At 34.9% G+C, this 23,859-nt stretch overlaps 8 protein-coding genes across 14 annotated transcripts in view; 4 read left to right on the forward strand and 4 right to left on the reverse strand.

Annotated features, from left to right (window-relative positions):
- Positions 1–64: 64 nt before the first annotated feature.
- Rpn11 (regulatory particle non-ATPase 11) lies at positions 65–1,441 on the forward strand. 2 transcript variants are annotated; one of them, XM_014234104.3, is made up of 3 exons: positions 65–224; positions 286–1,051; positions 1,135–1,441. In XM_014234104.3, the coding sequence occupies exons 2-3, from the start codon at positions 287–289 to the stop codon at positions 1,294–1,296; spliced, it is 927 nt and encodes a 308-aa protein (XP_014089579.1). In that variant the 5' UTR covers positions 65–224; position 286; the 3' UTR covers positions 1,297–1,441. The 2 variants fall into 2 exon arrangements, with proteins under 2 accessions (XP_014089579.1, XP_036213897.1); XM_036358004.2 differs by having other exon boundaries at positions 74–224; positions 283–1,051.
- A 667-nt stretch (positions 1,442–2,108) lies between these two features.
- On the reverse strand, positions 2,109–5,250 carry LOC106617110 (retinoid-inducible serine carboxypeptidase). The gene is made up of 5 exons (XM_014234109.3): positions 4,996–5,250; positions 3,139–3,710; positions 2,843–3,062; positions 2,561–2,752; positions 2,109–2,491 (listed from the first exon to the last, which is right to left on the reverse strand). The coding sequence occupies exons 1-5, from the start codon at positions 5,054–5,056 to the stop codon at positions 2,196–2,198; spliced, it is 1,341 nt and encodes a 446-aa protein (XP_014089584.3). The 5' UTR covers positions 5,057–5,250; the 3' UTR covers positions 2,109–2,195.
- A 994-nt stretch (positions 5,251–6,244) lies between these two features.
- RabX6 (RAS oncogene family member RabX6) lies at positions 6,245–7,473 on the forward strand. Its single transcript, XM_014234111.3, has 3 exons — positions 6,245–6,508; positions 6,609–6,688; positions 6,755–7,473. The coding sequence occupies exons 1-3, from the start codon at positions 6,409–6,411 to the stop codon at positions 7,208–7,210; spliced, it is 636 nt and encodes a 211-aa protein (XP_014089586.1). The 5' UTR covers positions 6,245–6,408; the 3' UTR covers positions 7,211–7,473.
- Positions 7,474–7,837: 364 nt separating this feature from the next.
- Positions 7,838–8,895, reverse strand: Vti1a (Vesicle transport through interaction with t-SNAREs 1a). Its single transcript, XM_014234112.3, has 2 exons — positions 8,700–8,895; positions 7,838–8,642 (listed from the first exon to the last, which is right to left on the reverse strand). Exons 1-2 carry the CDS (start codon positions 8,788–8,790, stop codon positions 8,047–8,049), a joined length of 687 nt encoding a protein of 228 aa, XP_014089587.1. The 5' UTR covers positions 8,791–8,895; the 3' UTR covers positions 7,838–8,046.
- Positions 8,896–8,953: 58 nt separating this feature from the next.
- On the forward strand, positions 8,954–10,128 carry RpL7-like (Ribosomal protein L7-like). Its single transcript, XM_014234133.3, has 4 exons — positions 8,954–9,095; positions 9,161–9,457; positions 9,516–9,861; positions 9,923–10,128. Exons 1-4 carry the CDS (start codon positions 9,085–9,087, stop codon positions 10,034–10,036), a joined length of 768 nt encoding a protein of 255 aa, XP_014089608.2. The 5' UTR covers positions 8,954–9,084; the 3' UTR covers positions 10,037–10,128.
- Positions 10,129–10,218: 90 nt separating this feature from the next.
- LOC106617123 (WD repeat-containing protein on Y chromosome) lies at positions 10,219–17,976 on the forward strand. The gene is made up of 10 exons (XM_014234132.3): positions 10,219–10,923; positions 11,102–11,430; positions 11,523–11,717; positions 11,792–12,504; positions 12,767–13,004; positions 13,076–13,343; positions 13,416–13,614; positions 15,173–15,373; positions 15,480–15,651; positions 17,470–17,976. The coding sequence occupies exons 1-10, from the start codon at positions 10,329–10,331 to the stop codon at positions 17,815–17,817; spliced, it is 3,258 nt and encodes a 1,085-aa protein (XP_014089607.2). The 5' UTR covers positions 10,219–10,328; the 3' UTR covers positions 17,818–17,976.
- On the reverse strand, positions 17,917–23,005 carry Rab3-GAP (Rab3 GTPase activating protein). The gene is made up of 9 exons (XM_014234130.3): positions 22,803–23,005; positions 22,401–22,707; positions 21,416–22,341; positions 20,281–21,145; positions 19,991–20,207; positions 19,807–19,934; positions 18,604–19,738; positions 18,341–18,538; positions 17,917–18,263 (listed from the first exon to the last, which is right to left on the reverse strand). The coding sequence occupies exons 1-9, from the start codon at positions 22,876–22,878 to the stop codon at positions 18,087–18,089; spliced, it is 4,029 nt and encodes a 1,342-aa protein (XP_014089605.3). The 5' UTR covers positions 22,879–23,005; the 3' UTR covers positions 17,917–18,086.
- Positions 23,006–23,369: 364 nt separating this feature from the next.
- The window catches only part of firl (firelighter), a 29,124-nt gene continuing 28,634 nt past the window's right edge, over positions 23,370–23,859 (reverse strand). For all 6 annotated transcript variants that reach the window (XM_036358014.2, XM_036358009.2, XM_014234096.3 and 3 more), the window contains one exon: positions 23,370–23,825. In XM_036358014.2, coding sequence (XP_036213907.1) covers positions 23,565–23,825 — 261 coding nt within the window. In that variant the 3' untranslated portion in view covers positions 23,370–23,564. The remainder of the gene's footprint in view (positions 23,826–23,859) is intronic.

Consider the following 23,859-nt stretch of genomic DNA (forward strand, 5'->3'; position numbering starts at 1 on the left):
GCCAATTTTCAATATCTACTCATTTGAACGCGCCCGGTGAAGGATAAATAACAATTACGATGAACATACCACATCGCTGTGACGGTGCACATTTGCAGCTGTCAAAGTTCTGGTGTGACATTTGTAAATTTTGCTGTGTTGTGTTCGTACATTTTTCTTGCAAAATATAGCCGGAATATTTAACTCATTCAACAACACGTATTTCTATATATTTCATTTATAAGGTAAATTAATAGATCAAGAATTTAAGCAAACAAAATTTCAACATCTTTATATTATTAGCAGCATGGATCGTTTATTACGTTTGGGTGGTGCAATGCCGCAAGCTCCACCACCAACAGATGCGCCTGTTGTGGATACCGCCGAACAAGTATATATATCCTCGTTGGCGTTATTAAAAATGCTAAAACATGGTCGTGCTGGCGTACCCATGGAAGTGATGGGTTTGATGTTGGGCGAATTTGTCGATGACTACACAGTACAAGTAATCGATGTTTTTGCTATGCCACAAACAGGTACTGGCGTCTCAGTTGAAGCTGTTGATCCAGTGTTTCAAGCGAAAATGTTGGATATGTTAAAACAGACTGGTCGCCCAGAAATGGTGGTTGGCTGGTACCATTCACATCCTGGTTTTGGCTGTTGGTTATCCGGTGTTGATATTAACACACAACAGTCTTTTGAAGCTTTATCAGAGCGCGCTGTTGCCGTTGTCGTCGATCCCATACAATCGGTGAAGGGTAAAGTAGTTATTGATGCCTTCCGTCTCATCAACCCGAATATGCTTGTGCTCGGCCAAGAGCCGCGTCAGACAACTTCAAATTTGGGACATCTACAAAAACCTTCGGTTCAGGCATTAATTCATGGTCTGAATCGGCATTACTACTCAATTAGTATTAATTATCGTAAAAATGAGTTGGAACAAAAGATGCTGTTGAATTTGCACAAGAAATCTTGGAAGGATGGACTCACATTGGCTGATTACAATGAACATTGTTCCATCAATGAAAGTACCGTGCAGGAAATGCTCGAATTAGCCAAAAACTATAATAAGGTAATTAATCAATTGAACACTCGTAAATTCTCGTAATATTTTAATATTATATATATTATTTTTAATTTGTTTGCAACTTTCAGTCGCTCGAAGACGAAGAAAAAATGACACCAGAGCAATTGGCAATCAAAAATGTTGGTAAACAAGATCCTAAACGGCATTTAGAAGAGAAAGTCGACAAAGTTATGCAAAACAATATTGTGCAATGCCTTGGCGCAATGCTTGATTCAATTGTATTTAAGTGAGCTAATATTTTCATGTTGCATTTGATTTGAATTTTCAAAACCGCATATACAAAACACTCAAACTGAGCAACACACTTCAGTTTACCACGCACTAATGTATTTTTAAAAATAACATCGTAAATGAAATAAAATATAGAAATAAAAATACTTTTGTACTTTACTACATAAACATATCATTTAAACACTCTAGGTTCAGTTAAAAGGTAATGTTTTGGTAGTGGCAGAAATAATCCTGTAGTAATTTGGAGTAATGCTGCCGAGTTGACAGTCCTTGACCGGATAAAAATTCGGATACGTTTGGTTTACGTAGAACCGACTGTCGTGGGAACGGGTTAAAAAAAAAGTAGTAAGTATCATCAGTATACCTAACTGTTCTTTTATTTATAGTGTGAACTATCCTAATTTATAGGTAGTGGCCATTTCTGACATGCATATAATTTTTGCAATACACCCGATTTCTAAATTAGTGTCAATATGTGTATCATAAGAAAAATAAGCTGCGCCAAATACCTGGCAATTGCGATCGCCCACTTACATCAACACAATTTTTTGTGTTCCCATTTATTTTTTGCACTGAAATTATCAAATTTAATGTTTACTTTTCAAATGAACATCTATTAGTTTCCGGCGGTTTAACATTTCGCATGCTTGAATTAGAAACTTGGCAGCACTGAGCGACAAATGAATGCAACACGTACACCCTCAACATTTTCAAATTTGAAAAGTGAATATAGAAAAGTTCTGTTTACGAGTTTCGATAGACTTTCTTAATTTCATATCATAAATTGAAAAATAATGCAAATTGCGTATAATTTGTTTTAATAACAGGTTTATTATTGATTTCTCATACAATGATTTGAACTATTGATTGCAATTCAAATATGTATTTTATGTTTCCTTCAACCGAAGTTGGTGAATTTCCTTAAAATATGCCCCATACCAGCAGGATTATCAGCAGGCACCATATGTCCAGCGCGATCGATCCATAACATAGTGAAATTGCCAGCGCTCTTCTCATAGCCCTCCAAAATGCGACCAACATTTATGCCAACGCGTGGTGCCGCCTCGTACGAAGACTTATTATTCCATTGCATTTTCTCAATCCAGTTAACTGTGCCGAGAGTGGCACAAATCAAGTCCAATTGCCCGGAGTACACACCTACCTGCAGTGTTGTTTTGTTGAGAAGTTCCTCGACTAAGCGTATAAAAAAAGATATATTTTTAATGGAATCTCTTTTTTCAAATAAGGTTAATATATTTTTACCGATATGTATAACTGGCTTCATGAAATCACCACCCAATCTGCTGAAAGTGATACTGCTTTGGGAACCCCATCTTACCCTAGATGATATATTTAGAGCTTTGTGTACTGGGCCGCGCATTAAATCTTCTAAGATTTGATCGCGATCCTCATCTATATCAATTTCATACTGTACCATAGTGCGGTACATTAAATCTATAAAAATATATGTTCATGTTATAGACAGATTAATATATAAATAAAGAGTGCGTAAAGTAGATATGTACACAAGATGTTGTTACCTACCCATAATATTGTTACTTCTCAGTAATACGTTGGCATAGGCATTGCCTCTGGTTGGTTTCTCAATATTATAAAAGTCCACACCCTTTGACTCACGCAATAAAACACTTTGTGTAGAACCCCATTGGTTGGTGGCTTGCGTCCATTTTCCTTGCTTGATCAAATTTTCCGTTCTATTGGCAGCAGCGGAAATTTTGTCATAACCATCTTGATCCACAACGCCCTGGTAAAATAATTTATACAAATATAATAAGAACTTAAAAACACAGGTATCTACATATATCACAGCATATACTTACCATATTCAGCAACAATGGCGCCCAAGCCAAAACGGAATCAATCGGTGACGTCCATGGATCACCCAATGCTACCGTGGTCAAATTGCTGCGCAACTCACCACGTTGAATTGCATAATACAGTTCCAAAGCGAATTCTGGTGCCATTTTACCACCATAACTCTCACAGAATATATGCAAAGGAACAGTTTCGAATTCGGGATGTTGTTTGTAGAAACCTTTCATCAAACTGACCAAATCCAAAGCAATCTCTTTATTATTTTTCGTTAAGTAACGTATGCGATCAACATAACTGTAACCACTACCAACGGGATTGTCTATGAAAAGCACATTCATATCCTTAACCCATGTGTGATTACGATAATTGCCATACAAATCGAGTGGACCCAACTCTTCGAAATTTCCATAACCAGTCGACGAAGCACCGGGACCACCTTGCAACCAAATTGCCAATGGACGTTCAGTGTATTTGCTCACATTAGCCGTGGTGTAGTATAGCCAGTAAAACATATGGGCGCCAGTGCGCACATCGACAAAACCCCAATCCTGTTGACCAGGACCATAGCCGGTTTTGGCTAAATGACAAAAGTATGGTGAAAGTGTATAAATAGAGGGAAATGTGCGATTACATGAAGCGACAGACAAGTGCTTATATATACATATGTATTAAATGATTCCTAAAAAGGCATAAGCTGGTATTCTTAAACTGCAAGTTCGAATTGCAAAGCTCGTCAGATCGAGAGGTTACCATATATAACTTTAAAAGTCGAGAGAAAATCCACAATTTATTATAGTTTGTCAAATATGACAACTTCAATAAGTTTTAATGTCCATGACTTTGAATAAGAACATTTATTGCAGTTCTAATAGACCGAGTAGAATTAATTTTAATAAATAAAAATTGTCAGTAAGTTTTTAGATAAGTTCTATTAATTTTTAAGACAGCTAATACTACTGAAGACTTGTCGTAAATATATCAGTTACATTTTCAGTAAATTTAGCTTTTATCAAGTCAAAAGAGATTTTAAGTATTTATATTTGTATATTCAATGATACGCGCAGAAAAGTTGATCAAAATTGGTACATATGTATATTTTAGTAATCAGGAGCACTTTAAATTTGGGTATTAGTCTGTCAATTTATAAATAATATTTATCCTGCACTAAATTATAGTGAATCAGTTTGAGGTGTGACGTCACTGTAGTTGTCATTTAAAAATTGATTTATTATACCTATTTTAATTTTAACAGACTTAAAATTATTGTTACGATTGAAAATTACGTCAGAAACGTGATAAAATGATGATTAACTCAAATTTGATTAATTTTTTCAACTTTACTATACTTAAGGCATATGGATATCAAATATTTGGCTTTTTATTATATAATTTTGCCAATATGTTTTACTTCTTTTACACATTTAGCACTTTGAAAAACATTCTGGTTGGTTTCTCAATACTCTTTGTTATAAAGAGAATATAAAGAGAAACTAAGTATTTTTTTGTGAATATATCAAAATAAGATATAAATGTTGCAAGAAAACATAAAAATGTAATTATATTATTTAAAAAATAAATTACTCCAATATTTTATACTTAAAAAAAAATCGCAAATTCTATAAACGAAATTAATATAAATATTGTAAATATATATAAGTATTGTACATATGTGTGCGTGTATTTAAAATTATTTTGAAGCAAATTAAAAAATGCATTTATTTGATTAAATTTTTAAATGCCTGCTTGTAATTCAATGAAATTTAACTGAAATATTTTATAAGTATAACCTTTGTATACAATACAAATTGACATGAAGTCTATTGATTTAATTAATATATATTTTTTTTTAATTATTTACTTACCTGTTGTGGTTGTAGCACAAATTACCAGTAGAAATGCTGTGCATATTAATTCGACCCGCATTTTAAAACAATAAAATTGAACACCAAAAAAAGTAAAACCGTATATAAAACAAAAGCGAAAATGGGGCAAACTCAACGACAGTATGTTTTATCTATGAAGTTACTATTTTTTATGGACTTCTTTACTCAGCTCGAAGTCGCGTTGACTTACTGCGACGAGAAAGTGTTCGAATTACCTTCTGCGCCGATTGCGGTGTTGATCAAGTCTTTTATTGGCAAATATACTAGGTAGCTTCTAATCAGCTACAACAACACGCATAACTTAATAGAGAAGAGTATAAATTAATATAGGGATATTTCAGAATATGTTACTAATTGTATACAATTGTAGAGTTTATCAAATAGCAAATAAAATGTCAAGTACCAACTAACTATGTATGTATATGTATGAATGCGTACATATTTTTGTAATTGATTTTTTGTTTTATTGTTGAAAGTGTGTATGCTTAAGCCATTTAGTATGGATAAAATTGTACTCTATTATTGTGAGGAATAGAAATACTTTTACATTTCTTTTAGTTTTTATCAATAAGTATCGAAATGTGATATATTTATTGATATTATAAAAATACTTTAAGTTTTCACTGTCAATTGCACAGGTTTATAAATAATTTACAACAATAAGTAAGCGAACGAGTTTATAGTAAAGTTTGTATCGCCTTGGAATTATTTATAAATAAAATTTTTTGTTATAAATAATTAGTTCTCAATCAAAACAATCAAATAACAAATTTCCGAAAACCGTGGAAAACGTTTTCTATTATATCGTTTATAAGATAGCGTTAATAACGGTTCTTGAGCGAAAATACAATACACTATTTTGCGAAACCGCAAACTGACTTACAGAAATGGTGTGTAAAATTAATTAACTTCAAAGTAAAAATATTTTTAAAAATAGTTAAAGTTTATGAATTTTTATTAAATCATGGAAATTAATTCATTTAATAAAAATAGCACACGTTAATTTTCTATACATCAACATATAACTATCAAAATAATATTAAGTCAACAAACTATGAAAATTAGCCTAAATAATTATTAATTAAAAAATTTTAAGTATAAGCCAAAACTGATAGATTAAAATATACTCGTATTCGAGTATGTGCTCAATCGATGCTTGTTGGGTACAGTATTTCATAAGCAACTGTTCTCATTGATATGAAAATGCAATTGTGAATAGGTTTCTCGTAATGAAAAAGCATCATAGTTTCGTAAACAAGTGGTAGCTTTATACGGCTAATTGGTAAAAGAAAAACTAATAAATTTTCACAGGTGCAGTCACAAAACTACAACTAACCAAAACTATTATTGTCTGGCTTCAAAGTGCAGCTATAGATAAGAGTTTTTGATACCATGGCTACGGTACGCATACCTAAACAAAAGGTTATACTTTGCGGCGATTATGGTGTGGGAAAAAGTTCATTATTTCGTCGCTTCACCAACAACACATTTGGTTTGTAGGCATAATTGTATAATACGATGGAAAGCAAAATAAATACTTATAATTATCTTTGGCACACAAACACAATGATTTTCCCCACTTATAACAACAGTAACAGACACAGATCGCAAATCAACATTGGGCTTGGATCATATAGACCGTGACTATACTGTTGGTGATAAACAAATCAAGGTAAGCCACATATTATTTATAAAAACTTAAAATATACATTTATATATATTTTTGTATAAAAACAAGCTACAATTATGGGATACAGGCGGTATGGAACGTGTTGCGTCTGTAACATCTTCTTATTACAAATTTGCTGAGGGTGCCATACTCGTATTCGCCATGGATAATGCCGCGTCATTTCATTCCTTGTCGCAACATTTACTAGACATTGTAACTTATGCTGAAAATGCAAAAATATTCATTTGTGGCAATAAAAGTGATTTGGCTGAACGTGAACCACAAGTGAGCGATGCTGAAGTCGAAGCATTTTGTGAACAGTGCCACAGTTTAATTAGTGCTACTTATAAGACATCCTGCAAAACATCGGATGGTGTTGAGGAAATGTTTAGTGATATATCTCGTATTCTTGTAGATGCTAATCGCTCTAAAATGGAACTGCAAGCATTGGAACAGCATAGCTTCAAAATTGACTCAGCTGCCGAAGCTGATACGAATGAGGAAAGTTCACAATGCATTTGCTAGCAAATGGGGAATGTGGAGTTCGGTTAAAGAGAAGTAGGGACGAACTTCATATACGGAAAAGAAAATGGTGTTAGAAGTATTCTACGCTTCTATATATTTATTTATTTATTTATTATTTGATGTTAAAACGTATTTATGTAAATTATATAAAATCAGCTTGTATGTATTTACGAATATTTCTATTTTTACAGTTTATAATAACTTGTATTTTGTGTCACCAAAAACTCACAAACAACAACAACTTGTAATGTCACAAAACGAAACGTAAATTGCATTTATTGCTAACTAAAATTTTGGTTGTAATCCGTCCAACATTCTTGAAGCTTTCATGATTTTGGACAAAACTTTTAACACCTGAAAAGTTTGACGGAGAAGGATCAGAATCCACGTCAAAAGAAAAACATTCAAATGCTTGTCGAATTAAACTGTCTAAGGGCAAGAATACTGTTTTTATACAAAAGTAAAATTTATATCGATAAAATTAGCAGCTTACGGAAAAATACATAGAATGGGTTCTTTTATGAATCTCATTTATCTCAAATACTCATAACAATAGAAACTAAATGTAGTCACAGCTTAGTTTGGAATTCAATAAAAAAAAAATATATATATAATAAAAATGTCTAATTACATTGGGTTATTTAATTTATTAACGTCATTGTTTTTATTTTAATTTAAAGTTTTACTATTTTCTGTTTGAAAAGTATACTTTTTGCACTTCAACAAGATATAAATTATCATAAACCAAGAGGAATGTATAACAACGAATTTGATTGCATAAATAAATACATATATTGTCTAGAGTAATACAATTAAATTATTCCTTAATAAATTTACTAAGCTGTAGGAGCACTTGATGAAAATGTCAAGTAGAGACTTACACCTACCGCGACCACAAAACATACTCCAACTACATATAATACAGCCTTTTCTCGCAATGCACGTAACATCATGGAATTTAGTGTTCTTGAAGCTCTTCCCAAATCTGCATTAGTTTCCCTCAAACGTGAACGTGCACCTTGCAAAACTTCACGCTGATGACTTAAATCATTAAGCACATGCGCTCCCAAAGCTTCTGTCTCAAGCGCTACGCGATATCCGTCAGCTAAACGATTTCCCGTACGTTCTATACGTTCCGAATTTTCTAATAGACGTTGTCGCTGATCATTACCTATAGATATATCATCATAATAGTCGCCGTCTCCTCCGCCCAGCTCTAAAACCGTCATATGTTGTTTCTGCTGGGCATCTTTAGCACTACGATAATCACTTTGAAGCCTTTTCAATTCTACCTGTGCACAACTGACTTTATTTTGGAAACTTGGGCGTAATGTTACGTCTATGTCGCGAATTTCTAAAGTCATTTGTTCTAAAAGTTCATGTGCTTCAGCGAGACTACCATCTATTTTAGAGCTAAGATCTCGTCTTTCCACTGCAAGGAATATGCAATCGTATTTACTCTTTCAAGATTTATCAACACAATTCTTACCCCCTTTCAACTGCTTTAGTTGGGCTATTTCAGATGTGATTTCCGCTATTAACACAGCATATTGTTGCTCATATTGCTCAAGTAAAATCATTTTGAAAATCTATTTTGATCTTACAATATGTTCCCAAATTTATTATTCCAAAATATTGAGCTCAAATATGTATATTGAAAGAAAATTTTAACAATGAAAAACAGCTGATCGAATGCTTGTCAATTCGCAATAGCAAGAAACAAATTGAAATTATTGTGAATAGTATTCAAACGTCAAAAGATGGTCAAAAGAATATGCTCAATTTTCGTTCTTTCATTCGCCACACGTGTTTACAAATTTTTGCAGTGCGTATTTTTTGTATTCATCAGCAAATCATTTTTTTAATACATTAAAATGTCGGACAAGTAAGTAAAAAAAATCTTTTGTGCCATGGAAAATGTAATGATTTGCTACTTTCATCAAATTGAAGATACGCGGTGCCCAATAAGTTGCCTGGCAAAACTGTGTCAGTGCTGGCGCATCGTAAACGCCGCATTCTTCAAGATAAAGCAACACTAGAACAGAAGAAAGCTTTGAAAACTAAGAGGGTTGCAGGAGCGAAAAAACATCACAAATTCCGACGTCCAGAATCATTTGTTATGAATTATCTTAAGGCAGAACGTACGGCAAAACGTATCAAGCAAACTATACGCCGCACCAACATAGTGGACTTCAAAGAACCTCAGAAGACAAATGAAAAACTGCTTTTGGTTATGAGGCACGCAGGGTAAATAAAAAGTTAATCAGCATGATGTATAGTTACATTAACATATTTCTGTTAATAGCAAAAAGGTTTTCGATGAAACAACAAATAAAATTTTAAATACATTGCACCTGTCAACTCGTCACAATGCTGTTTTTCTGCGCAACGATAAGGAAACCAAAGTGTTGCTCAAAGTTATAGAGCCGTTTGTAGTCTATGGATATCCAGCACTGAGCACAATACGTGAATTGCTATTTAAGAGAGGTTTTGCGCGTGTCGATGCAAGAAAAACGCCCATACAATCTAACGCTATGGTAGAAGAACATCTTGGAGAAAAGGGAATAATTTGTTTGGAAGATATAATACATGAAATTTATACAGTAGGTCCAAACTTCGATACTGTGAAAGAGTTCCTGTGCAGTTTTATGGTAAGTTATGACAAGCTATATTTCTATTTACGAAACAAATAATAATAATAATTTATAACAGCTTTCCAGTCCCAGAGATGGATGGAAAAAGAAAGTCTCCGTGCCTTACAAAAGAGGAGGCGAGTATGGTGATCGAGGTAATGCGATAAATGACCTAATAATGCGTTGTCTGTAAACGGTTTACTATAGTTAAGTAGTTGCATAAAAATTTTTTATTTTACTTTTGAAAAATAAAATTGTAGCATAAGTTGAGTAAATATCAATAAATGGTGTATTTATTATTCTAAAGTGTAAATCTTACTGTACTCATCAAAAATTACTCAAGTAGAAAATTGAGTGGTAATAGAAATTTATTTCATAAAAATATTTTCTTTAAACGATATTTCATTCTGTGCTGCGTAGACAATATTTTATCGGAACACAAATAAAATAAACGAAAAAAATTAGGAGATAATTATATTTTCATAATGTCTAGCAAAAATGACACTCTTGTCGACGAAGATGTCGACTATCAAACAGTTTCAACTGGTCATTCCATTAGTATTGAACGTCCAGAGCGTCTACATGAATGGCTTAAAGCGGAAGATATTGAATATATAAGGCACAAATTCATCTCTCATCCATTACAAAAGCTCAACCTAAAAGAATTGCGAGAAGTTTTTGACAATCTCAGTATAAAATTCACCGACATTGAATATAACCGTCTCTTCCTTAAAATCAATCAGAATCGTGACTTTCTGTGCGATTGGAATGAACTCATTTCATATTTGATATTTGGCTTTCAAGAAGACGACCCCAGCACCCAGAAAGAAGCGCTCATATTACCAATATCGACAGCACCAATAGTTAAAAAGTCCGAGCATCGTTCACCAATTTGTTCCATAAGTTTATTGCGCGTGCAAGCCGATGATGTCGATGAGGAAGATATTGGCAAGCAATTAAATGGAGCGTTGGAAGATTCTCCCGAGGCATGTGGCATGTGGATAACAGCCAGTCGTGAGGGACAAGTACGCTTTTGGTCTAATACGCTTGAGCCGCTACGTACAGGTGTCTCCACTAGTAGTAAGTTGTCTAACATATTCAATAACAAAGCGTTAAAAATGTTTACCGAAAAAATACGGTAGCTCCTTAAAAGACATATGAATGCGAAGGAGTAGTCTTTTTGCTTTGTTATTCAGTATTTTGAATTAACGGTTTTAAAAAATTAAATTAAATTTCAATTCATTTAATAATTTTCAAGTCAATCTCAAAATGGCTACATGGATACTGCAAGTACAAGCGCTCTCCGACGTAAGTATCGTTTGTACCTCTTCTACTGAACGCGAGCTACGTTTTCACGAGACAGTAGCCTCTACCTTTACTCTGCGCATTGTTATTCGGAGTTTACCATTTGCCGTATGCAGCATGTCCTACAGTTTCCATCCGAAAGGGAAGACTAATTCGCGACTGGTACTCGGTGATTTCGGTGGTAATGTAAGAATTTTGGAATTTACACCATTTCTTCGTGGACCATTTCAGAGTAAACCCGGCGCTGCGCTCGTTGAGCTGTTCTGGTCCGACGTTCTTAAAGTGAGATTCGTTTTCCGAGCACATACGTACATATGTATATAAATTTTTATAGCCGTAACTGAAAATTGTATCTCCCTTGTTTTGACAAATAGGGTAAATTACCTTTAATGAGCGTTCGTGAATATCCAAATATCCACAGTGAGCTTATACAACATATCTACTTTTCGATTCGCATGAATTCACTGCTCGTGGCTGCAGAATATCGCAATGCAAAGAAATATCGCGCACGCTGTCCGGGTTTAATTATAGCTTCCGGTGAAGATAAAACCTACTTCCGCATACCAATGGTTAGTAACTGCCTTCTTTTAACATTATATAATATAAGTATATTACTCTGTGATAACGTATCGTAATCCTTAAGGGCGTTTCAACATTTTTTGTTGCTGAAAAAAATAACATCGTTGTCACTGGTGGACCTGATACCTTTGTGCGTGTCTGGGATGTGTACATTTCAAGTAAACCATCCGGTATACTGACCGGTCATAATGGCGGCATTGTTTATATCTTCGTACAAGCCGAGGAGAAAAAAATTTATAGCGTCGATTATCATAAAATTATAAAAATCTGGCACATGACTGAGTACACATTACTGCAGACTTTTGGCGATTTAGTACGCATTTTGGCTTCTGAAACAGATTTGAGTTACTTGTATCATCCATTGTCACGTGATCTGCTCGTTGGTGGTCGTAAGCTTATCAGTATAAAATGTTGTGCACGCATTCGGGTGGATCTTACCGATGGTAATACACATGCTGCACCCGTTTCCGTAGTACTGTATAATGGACTGTTTCGCAATGTGGTCACTTGTGGCTTAGATAGTTATATAATAGTGTGGGATCCATGGACCGGACGTCGTAAAATTATTATGAAGAGCTGTCACACTAAAATGGAATATGGCGAAACAATTGACATTGAAATTACGGCAGCATGTTTTGATCCCTTGGAGCAATTTCTACTGACCGGAGCACGTGATGGTTCTTTGAAAATATGGAATTACAATAATGCAGTTTGCATGCGTAATATGAGCATAAAACCAGAACATGAAGTCACGGCCGTTGTTTGGGTTGTTGAGAGGTGAGTAAAACGAAGAACTAACCACTAAAACAAAGCTTTGAAAACTAAAGTTTTTCATTTTCGAGAGATTTTCGAAATTCAGCTTGGACTCGAAAATCAGATAATACGCGTAACTAGGTATTATTCTTCAAAGTTCAGTTTCGTTATCACACAATCCATAAAGTGTGTCTTGTATCAGCCTATATACGGTTTGAGAAAACAATACAAACCATCACCACTTCTATAATAATCTTAGTTAAAATCATATTAATATATTTAATAGGATATTAGCAGTTGGTTGGGATCAACAAGTTACGGAATTCAATGATGTTGAAGGACGAGAATATGGCGACCCAAAGAAATGGACAAAATTCCATAATGACGATATCACTTGTGCCGATGTAAAGTTGGGTGAAGGTGTCGTAACAGCCACTTACTCCGGCGAGTTAATATTTTGGAAACTTGAAACCGGTCAACCATATCGTAGATATAGTGTTGCAGATCCTTTGCGCTTCATCGAGGTACAACGTGACGCAATCTCATTTTCAAAAATATTTAAAAGCAATTTTCTTTTGCGCAAATCAATGATTAGCTGAAACACAGAGATTCCGAGGCAGATGGATCCGGTAGGCGTGTCTCACAACATCTGAGCATTTCACGTTATGTGCGCAAATCCATTTCGGAAGGCATACTGAAGATCGAAACGCAATTGAACAAGAGACCCACATCATTTGAACGGACCTTTTCAGATGCCGATATTCGTGATGATTTGGCATATGCCGTGTCTTTGCGTTCAACCAGACCCGTGTCCGTGCAGGCTGTACTATTTCTACAGACGCGTCCTATGACAAAGGAGCATGGTGCGTTTATAAAACGTAGAAAACTCATTTATGACCGTATAATTTTGTATGTGTGTGCTTTTCAATTTTTAGGTAGCGTTTTCGTCGCACTCGACACGGGCGTAATTCAGGTGTATTCACATCATCAGCGCGGCGGTTATCTCAAAGAGTTCAATTCAAGTCACCGCACTGGAGACTGTGTTCTAACAATGGCAACGGATCGGAAGAATCGTTATCTCTTTACGGGCACAGCATTTGGTTATATTAAGATTTGGCATATTGTCAACTATTGGTAAGTGAAATGAAATTTATCTCCATTTCATTAATTTAGTTAGGAACTGTGTACATATGTTTGTATTTTTGAGATATCACTTCTTCTTTGAAGCACATATCTTAATACATATACTGTCATAATGCTATATATGGCACTATGTGCATATGTACATATATATCAGTGTAAGCAAGAATTTTTAAAATTTTTCTCGTAAGTCACCATTTTATAAAAAAAAGTCTGCAGTAAAGTTTAACTAAGGAACATCGTTACGCAGGATTCATTACGAAGGACCGCACAACGCAAGTGAAGCATTAGGTTTCTGAAAATTGTATAATCATTTGTATGTATGTCATGTCTTTAATGGGAAGTTGTTGTGACCATTAATGGTTTTCATAAGCTACATCGTAAATAGATTCACAGATTACGACTGCTTCAAGGGAACATATAAGTTTCCCTGTTTTTAACTGTCATAGTAAGTATGAATTTTAATTATGATCCATAGGTAGAAGGAACTTTCTTTAACGAATATGTTCATCGACTTTGTCGAAATTTGAAATGTTTTGACTGCTTTTCCTCAGCATAAGTAGACCAATCGGTATTTCACATAAGACCACCTGTTCAATCGATTTCTCGAATTCTCTACAACTCTGAAGGTACCTGCACCAGTTGGTGGTAGTAAAGGAAAGTGCGGCCTCCTCTAAAACCTAGTAGTCTCCTATGTATTGGAAAGACCATGTGAACAGGACTACAAATTAGTGGAAATGGCGCGAAGAATCATAACTTTCGTAGATTCGGTCAAAAACGTTTGGGCAGTTACAGTCACAATCAAAAGGCAGTATATAAATCCGTGTGATACGGATAGCAATTATGGAAAAGATGAATAGAGTAGCTCGACATGACAAGCTTACCCAAAATTTGAAAATGTATTACTTACATGCATACGTAAGTATGTATGTAAGAAAAAAATTCCATTTATGAAAATATTTTAGAAATTGCCGCATACAAGAAATAACTGCTTAAGCAAACTTTTGTGGGAGTCAACAAAGCAAAAATGTAGGTTATCAATCTTAAATGCATATGTATGTACATATGTATTCATAAATAGGAATATTTACGGAAGTAAATTGCATATCATTTGGTAAACTTTGGTTTGCGTGTTTAATTTAACAAGAACTTAGTTTAGCTCTGTAGCAAGGATCTTTAGTAAATGGCGAACGGGCGTACCAGTAAATAAATGTAATATTCAAATATTTTCCTTGAAACATATGTATGTACATATGTGCATGTGTTCGTGCATACAATAGATATGAGCACAGCTATGCAGACTTGTAGCAATAATTTTACAACAATCATGTCAAAATGTAAGACACTTGTAAACAACTGTTGACGTTTTAACGACTTTTGTGGTTTTTGCTTTGGTTATTATAAGTACAATGTATATCTGAACTTTGGTTCGTCGCATGTGGCATGCCGCATAAATTACCGTTACCTGTTGCATCACCCACATACCAAATAAAAAAACTTATTATTCTTACTAAGCAATTTTCTGTTTATTGCATTGACTTGCCTATGCCAGCATACCGGAACGCGAGAAACAGCATGTGTGTATGCCACTACTACGCTTGCAATTCATATTTTTGCGCAAGGAACGCTTTTTGACACGCTCGAAGCGCATAGTTAGAAATCAGCCGGAGCCAATGCTGTTGAGTTCATATAAAGCACATATAAAAGCGGTCAATTCGATAGTCTATATAAATACGCCAAAAATATTATTAACGTAAGTGTTGTTACATTGTAGATACTTTGAACAGTTTGGGGTTTAGGTTTTAACTTGATATTTACTAATTTAGCATTTTTTTTTAATTTACTATTTTCCTAACCAGCGGCAGTCACGACTGTTCATGTCGCCTTTGGTCACTAGGCGGCCGCTATCTGGGTACTTTGGGTACACCTCTACCTTGGCTTAAGTTGTCACCTTTTGAATCTGTGGAGGAGGATCAACGATATCGTATGCCGCCTGATATTAAGAAGGTGGCAAGTTCCACAACGATGAAGGTAATTATTTTAATTAAAAGGGATTTGCAACGACTTTTATTTAAAAAAAAATAAAACTGGGAAAGCTATGGCATACTGAAAATGTTGTGCCAATTTTGTATAGCAGTGGATCTGATGATGTTTTTCTTGGAATTAGTGCCTGCTTGCATTACTTAAATTTTAAGAGCGTTAAATAAATTTTTTATTAACTAAAGTTTGTATTGCAAAACCAGTAAATCAAAATTAATTTCAATTTGCATGAAATGCCACATATACCAGACTTCGAAGCTATCGGGATCGAAAAGTTTAAAAATAAGTGTTTTCATTTGATCTAGAAGCGCATAAAAAGTGTGCTGTATTTGTAATTCCCAGTCCCTGAACAGGGTATAGTAAGTCGAGGTTTGTAATACCCAGAAGGAAACGTCGGAGACGTTTTTGAGATATCGATCTGAATTTTTGATATTATACTACGATGCAATTGAAGTTTCTTATTTTTAATGAATGCCGGTTGACACTAGATTTAACAACATAAATGAAATAGAAATTTCTAAAAAATGGAGTAACCTAATAAATTAGTAATAATACTAAATGCAAGAGAAGTGTGGGGACGATAATTTTATTTGAAGCTTTATAGCATTAAGCTTAAAACATTTTCGTTTTTATTCGTTAAAATATGTTATTATAAGCTCTCTGTTGTGTTATCATATTAATAAAATGTTTGTTGCAATAATTGATTTTTATAATTCATAGCAGAACATAATATATATATTTGGGCATTTCTATGGTATTTTGTAATAAAAACTACTATGATTTTTATATTTAATATTAATATTTTAATAGTATTCAAAATATAAAAATTTTGGAAGCACTTACTAATTTTAATTTATCCGTTTCCAACTGGGTGCAAAACTATTACTTCACTTTTTTGAATTTTTATTTGCGCGTGGAAACGTTAAGTTTCGCGTTTGAGCACTTAAATACATATTTTTGAAACGGTTCGGTTTAAATAATAATTGATATCATTAAAATTTCTTGAAACACTGCACTCACTTTTATCTATCATCTACTATTCACAAATAACAGCTGCCTACATACATCTATACATAAATAGTACTTATTAAAATTGCATGGCTTGACTTTGTTTAAACACAAATTTTTCATTTACACTTCCAATTGACTTTGCTTAAACACATTTCCACTGCATGATATAGACACAAGATAATTACCATCGCACTTATTCAAATGGGCTTTTTCTTGCTTAAAAACTTTCTTTATTGATCATATTTAAACATTTAGTAAGCGATTAGAACACTTTTTATTTAGATTCGCCAGAGAAATTACACATTTGGCGAAGAATTTTAAACTTTCAATTTACGCGTACATTTTTTGGACACACATGCACTAATACTGACGCGTTGCTTGACATTCGTTAAATTCCGTTAGCTGTACGGAAACGCAAGCAACTACAGGGTGGTGCGTATTAACGCTGAGAAAAAATTAAAGTTAGGCAATGAATTAGAGTCAGATTTGAAATTTAGAGAGAGGCTAAACGGAAATTATAGGTGTTGTTTATATGTTTGCAACGCCAAAACAATTTAAAACAGTTTTGAAGCCTTCGTACAAACGTTAAGAAATTTTGTATACAATCAGAATTTGCTAGGAACTTGAGTGAAGTGCCGAAGAGTAAAATTCATCATTAATTTGAGCAATTTATAAATAAATAGGAATAATGTAAAAAGTGAAAAAGAGCATTTTTTGGCGCAGGCAATCATTTTATTAATCTTATATTCACCTAATAACTTTTCATTTGACTTAAATTTCAATGTTTATCGCCCAAAGGTAATCTCTGGCGTACAAGAGGACAAGCGACCTGTTCGTTACGATCCAAAAGGTGCTGAAGATGAAGAAGCTGTCGAAGCAGAGGCCACAGCGCGTATGTATGGCAAGCCGTTGAGAGAACCAATACTTGGCAAATATTTCACTTTGCCCGGCAAAAGCGCTACAGAGCAACGCATCGATTTGGATACATCGCTCTCGTATATACCGGTATTTTCACATTTACGCATACACGAAGCTGATGATATTGAGCGCCCACCAACACCGCCGGCAATACGCCGCATAAATAATGAGGACTATATGGAATTCTACGATCCAAACAAGAAGGAGCGACCAGGACAAAAGAAATGAGACTCTTGAGTATTATGTTTACATGAAAATATATAGCTGATGAGCGGCGCATTAGGAATGATTTTTTTCAGATATTTTATAAAATTTTAACGACTTCGATTGGGTACGAACTATTTTTATGTTATTTTATACAATAAAAAAAAGATATTTAACTAATTACATGTCACAGAACAATCGTATATATCTTAAAACCTACAAACCTAAAACCTTACAGAACAAAATAATTGTGCATTATATATATACCTCGATAGACTTATATTAGTACGTAACTAATCTTGCAATATAGAACAGGCATCAAACATCTGACCGGCAATATGTACATATTTAGTTGGTTCTCTCTGTGAAAGAAAATCGAAGCAATGCGTCACCAGTTTCGATAAGTCAATTATATTTATTTCGCTTGCTTCGGAGGCAGATATTTGAACGGTGCCGCTGGGTACTTCACGCTATTAATAATTTTGGATAATTTAATACATACATACATATGTATGTAAATATATTATATAATTGTTATTGTACTTACCAGTCTATCGAGGAAGTGTAGAAGTTGTTGACCCACTGAAGCTATTTTCAAGTAAGCATCACGTGATCTGTTTGCTATTAAATTTAAGCGTTTACCAGCCACCTCAAGCAGCAAACGTGCAACATGTTCGTCGTCTCGCAACTGTTTCAAAAGCACTTCACCTTGTGCATCGTAAGAATGAGCGTACATTTCCACCGCCTGAAATAAATAAATAAAACAACCGTTATTGTCATTTTATTTTTTGATTTTTTATATTTACATACCTGCTGACGTATAAGTGCTGTCTTCTTCAAATTCCAACGTTCAGCCAAGCCCATTATCTTCTCCATGAACTCCATGTGCTCTTGTGTGTACAGCTGTTCTAGGTCTTCGCGTATCAAATCCATTGAGGCACTGATAGCCTTGCATAAGAAATGCTCACGTTGTTGTTGCAATACCAAATCCGCTTCTGGCAGCTGATATGGCAATTCCTTGTTAATATCACTGAAGAACGTCTTATTAGCCATGGCATCGAATACGTTCGTAATGGGTTTAGGCATTTTTAACTGCAGCGAGGCAATTAAGTGCAACACAGCGCAAAGCTCAGAATGCAACTGCAATAATTCCACAATGGCATTGTGTTGTTGCAATGCCAGGTATTGTAATGGCAGCGGTCCCTCGGTTAACGATTCCTCGAATTTCAATTCACGACTGCCGTGCTCTAGTGAGGTAATAAAATGTTCCAAAAATTGCAAACACAATTCTAGAAAATTGGGTACCAAAGCTGCTGACATTTCAATGTCTTGTTGGCACATTCTATCTTTTGGCAGGCGACCCACCTTTTGTATCAGCTTCATAGTCGATTGTAGTGGATACTTCAATGCGGCATTCCAAAGCATACAACAGATGCCATGCTTGAGCGCATAATCTTCCGGCTTGTATTGGCTCATGCAAGCGAGTGAGGCACGTATATACTCCAAGCGCGGCAAGTTTTTGCTCCAATGCACCATATAGTGCCAGGACATAAGACTCAGTAGCATGCCGGGTTCCAAACTGAATGGAAAGTGTTCGCGTAAAAGTTGTAACTTTTGAAGCACTGGATCAGAGGCAGTATTGTCAGCAGATTCATTGCTGGATAAACATTGATCACCACCACCGCTGTCACTTGGTGTCGCAACGTCATTATCTGCAGTCACTTCTTTAGGTGTCGTTGTCTGACAGCTTTCTTGTGCACTGCTTTCCACTACTTTCAATTCGGTTGCCACAATTCTCGTTGGATGTATACGTGAATTAATTAACCATTTGGCAGTGAGATCCGTGACGATACCTTTGCCACCGTTGACAATGAATTTCAAACTGCAATCAGGCGGTTCATAAGGCAGTTCAGGCATAACAGGTTCACTGCATTGAATTGGATGCCTGTTGGAAATGCAAGTACGTTAATTATTTAACTAAAACAAAAAAACAAATACTATTTGTCGACTTACTCCACTGTGGCGCCTAGTATTGAGATGTCTTCCAATTTTCCTATGAGTAAGCCCCATTGTGCTTGATCGTGTGAGATTTGCTCCCACTTTTCTTCCTCTTCTGTCTGTGAACCTTCGTCACAAGAGCCCTAAGCAATTGGCAACAACATGTAAGTGTTTATATAGAAACTACTATTTGGCGTACCTCTCTATATCCGCGACGTAATTTGGCTGCAACTGATTTGCAAACGATTGCCGCTAGTAAACCGAACGATTTTGGACAATCCAAGAGTATTTCACGAATATCCTGCCACCATTGAGAAATTTCATTATAAGCATAGTCGTTTACCCGTTCGCCAGCAATCTCGCAAATCGCCTTTATCATGGCTGCCAAACGTGACATATCCGCAATAACTTCATCACTGCAAATAGAAAAGTGTTTGGGTGAAATCGAAGGTGTATTATCTAACTTATATACGAGTTATATAATATTACCAGTTCTGGTAACGAAAAGGTTTATCCATCCAAAAGTGTAGCGCTAATATCAGCAAATCTTCGGCGGGTATTTTCGCTTTAACAGTTGCCGCCTTCAGCTCCTCGAAGCAAAGACCGCATTCAAAGAATTCTTTAAAGAGCTGGCCACTGATGTAACCAAAACTATCGATTTTTTCACGCAATAACGTTAGCTTATCATTATCATCTACTTTGAATATGCTCAAAAAGTCAACAAAGTCGCCATCTTCTTGACATCGCTCCTGGAATGTGACTTTCCCGCTAAGTTGTGCGCCAGCTTTGCTCTCGTTGGGGCTCGGTTGTGCATATTTATCGCCAAGCAACAATATTATTTGATTGATGGTCACCAAATCGCAGTCGTCCAATTCTAAGTAATCATCAAATTCAACCTCAGTCGGCCGCTTTAAGGTTAAATAAAACTCTGCAAGGCGTTGGTAGTTCTCAACAATGGTTTTAAAATTTTCATGTTCTGCATTCGCTTCACTTTGGTCGTCATCTGTGACTTGCGACTGCAATGAATCGGCAAATGCGTTTATAATTTTTTGAAATATTTGCGGTTTTAATTGCTTATTCTTCTTCAACATGTCCAAACATTGCTGGCGTACTTCAATCGTTTGAAAGTCAGCTGCTATATTTACAATTTCCTCGACATTGACAGTGTTATCCAAACCACGCAAGAGACTCTTTAGACGCCGGAACAAATCTATGTCTCGTGAGGTTTTAGAGTTTATCTCACTTAAGGCGAAATGAAAGGGTATCAGCACTTCTTTTACGCTGCCATCGCTGGGGTCTAGGAACAGGCAATAATTCGGTGTAGATGATTTTACCTTTAAACCGGGCGTTACACCTAAAAAAAAACAATATATATAGGTATATAAAAAAATATGAAAAAAAATACAAAAAAAATATATTTAAAAAAAATACAGAAAAAAAAAAAATTAAAAAAAAAAACAATTTAAAAAAAAAAATTAAAAAAAAAAAACAATTTAAAAAAAAATTAAAAAAATAAATTTAAAAAAAAGTATTAAAAAAAATATATTAAAAAAAATATTAAAAAAACACATTAAAACAATATATAGGTATATAAAAAAAAAAAATATTTATGGTGTTTACTCACCCATCAGCCCATGCGTATTATATGCTAATTGCCCACTCTTTGTGACCGTGAAGGCAGCCACCTTCGGACCGTGTTGTAATGCCCAAATTTCTAAACAACCTAAACGTGGAGCATAAATAACTAAGAAAAGCGCTTTTCGATGTTGTGTTTTTACGCCTTTCAATGAACGTTCTTTAACTGGTACAAACGCACATTGTGCATCACGATAACCCTTCCAAACACGCAACAATATACCACGCCGTAGATCGACCAGCACAACGCGATCCAAGTTATCGGTTACAGCTGCGAGCTGTCCATTTGGCGCCAATGCAATTGTATATCCATCACGTTTGCCATCATAAAACCGACAACGAGGACGAAACATCGACTCTTGCGCATGCGTAGCTGCCGAGTCAGTTGGCTTTTCTGGTTGGCCAAATAGTTTACCCCAAACACTACGATACGTTAAGTCTATGACTCCCTTGGCTACTTCACCTAATGTTGTGGTCCGGTATCCCTCTTCTGCATAGTAAAAACCTAGATAAGGTTCAGCACCCACACCTACCACCATCGAATGTTGTACAGGCGTTGTATTCACTTTGGCATAACAGCCAACACCAATCGCCTGTTCAATGATATGATCATACATAGTAACATAACGTGAACCTGTGAGTGCGGCATCGTTAATAATTGCACCGTTTTTCCCAGAAAACTTAAATTTTTGAAATTGCAGCAGGTCGGCGGCGGGAAGTCCCGAAGTGTTACTTGCTGCATTGCGACCATATGTGCGATTGAAATTAAGGCGCAAATTAACTAGATGTGGAAACATATCGGCGCCTTTAATAATGCTCATACATTCATTGTAAGTTATATATACGAAGGAATCGGCTTCGGAATGTCGAGGCGGACTGTAAGCTTTAATGCAGAGCACGGGACCATCATGATAACTGCAAAACAATAGAAGATACAAATTTTTATTCATATATTGCAGAGATTACTATTATACCATTGTGAAAATATTTTTATGCCAGCGTCGGTGTAAAATAACACCATGCCTGAGTTAAGTCCAATTGTAATACAAGTCCATTCGGCGCCTGCGCTGACACCCTTGCCATATATAGGCAGGCACAGTAGCGATGTAATAATTTGATTGGGGTTATCGAGCTCACCACACCAACTCAGTATATAAGTACTAACTTGACTTTTATTATCCCATTGTGATGAAAGTAATGCTAATTTTTCACCCTGTCCCAAAGCGATGAGCTCACCCGTTGGTGAAATTGCAAAATTTACGGCATTTAACCAATTTTCGTCTGAAAATGTTATTAGACATATTTATTATATTACGAATTTGTATTCTGTCTTTATGGTAATGTGTTTGGGAATTCGATACAGGCGACGTTCTTACCATGACTCAAACCGAAGTATTCTTGTACTTTGTGGAAATCACGGATTTCGCCAAATGTTTTGACCTCGCATGACATATTCGCAGTTACACGGCATAAACTTTACGTTTCAAATTAATTTTTGTTTATAAATTAACAAAGAGTTGATAAATATACACAATTTTGTTGAACAAATGACGTTATATATTTGTATCGTTTTTGTTTTGTTGTTTACTTACAGCTGATTGGATTTGACACATATGACAGCGCTGCTTTTAGAAACTGCAGGGTAACTCATATACACAGTAAAAATACTGGAGACAAACATTAAATTTGTCATAATTCCGTTGTATTATGTCAAATTCATTATTTAATAAAAAAAAATATCTGAAATATAATATTTTTCGATTATAATTTGTTTTTATAAGTATTTATTATATAACTGATGGGCTTAGATAAGAACTATGTTTTGGAAAAACGTTTTATAAATGAAAGTTTTTCCAAGCCTGTGTAAAACATTTGATTGTATTACTGATATGAAAAAGTTATGCATGTTTATATATTTACATAATTTCACTTATTGCAAGAAATACCATGCAGTTTTCCTACTGCTCATTATTGGTTTATTGTTCATTTATAACCAAACATCAATTTTATTTTATTGTTCTTTATAAAATAAATTTTTAATATACTTACATACTAACAAAATAAAAACCACACACTATAATACATAACCAATTAGAAAATGAACATTCAAGTTTGCTTTACTTGTATGTAAAGCAATCTCACAAATCTGATTCAACGCCGCTATCTATATAATCCTTAAGTAAAAGACCACAACGCAAAGGTAACAAACGACACCAATTATTGACATGGAGCAGGCTACCAGGTATTGTAGTTTCATTAACATTTGAACGGTGTGCCTCCACAATATGTTTGGCAACCTCCTTGGGATCCAGTAGGCCAAGCATTGATGGAAACTTTACTTTGGGCCGTTTGCATAGACCAGTGTTAGTCATATAGGGGTAAACAACGGTAAGCTTTATCTAAAAAAAAATTATAGATAATATAAATACTTAT

Source organism: Bactrocera oleae, chromosome 3 (genome assembly GCF_042242935.1).
Source record: "Bactrocera oleae isolate idBacOlea1 chromosome 3, idBacOlea1, whole genome shotgun sequence".
NCBI classification, from domain to species: Eukaryota; Metazoa; Arthropoda; class Insecta; order Diptera; family Tephritidae; genus Bactrocera; species Bactrocera oleae.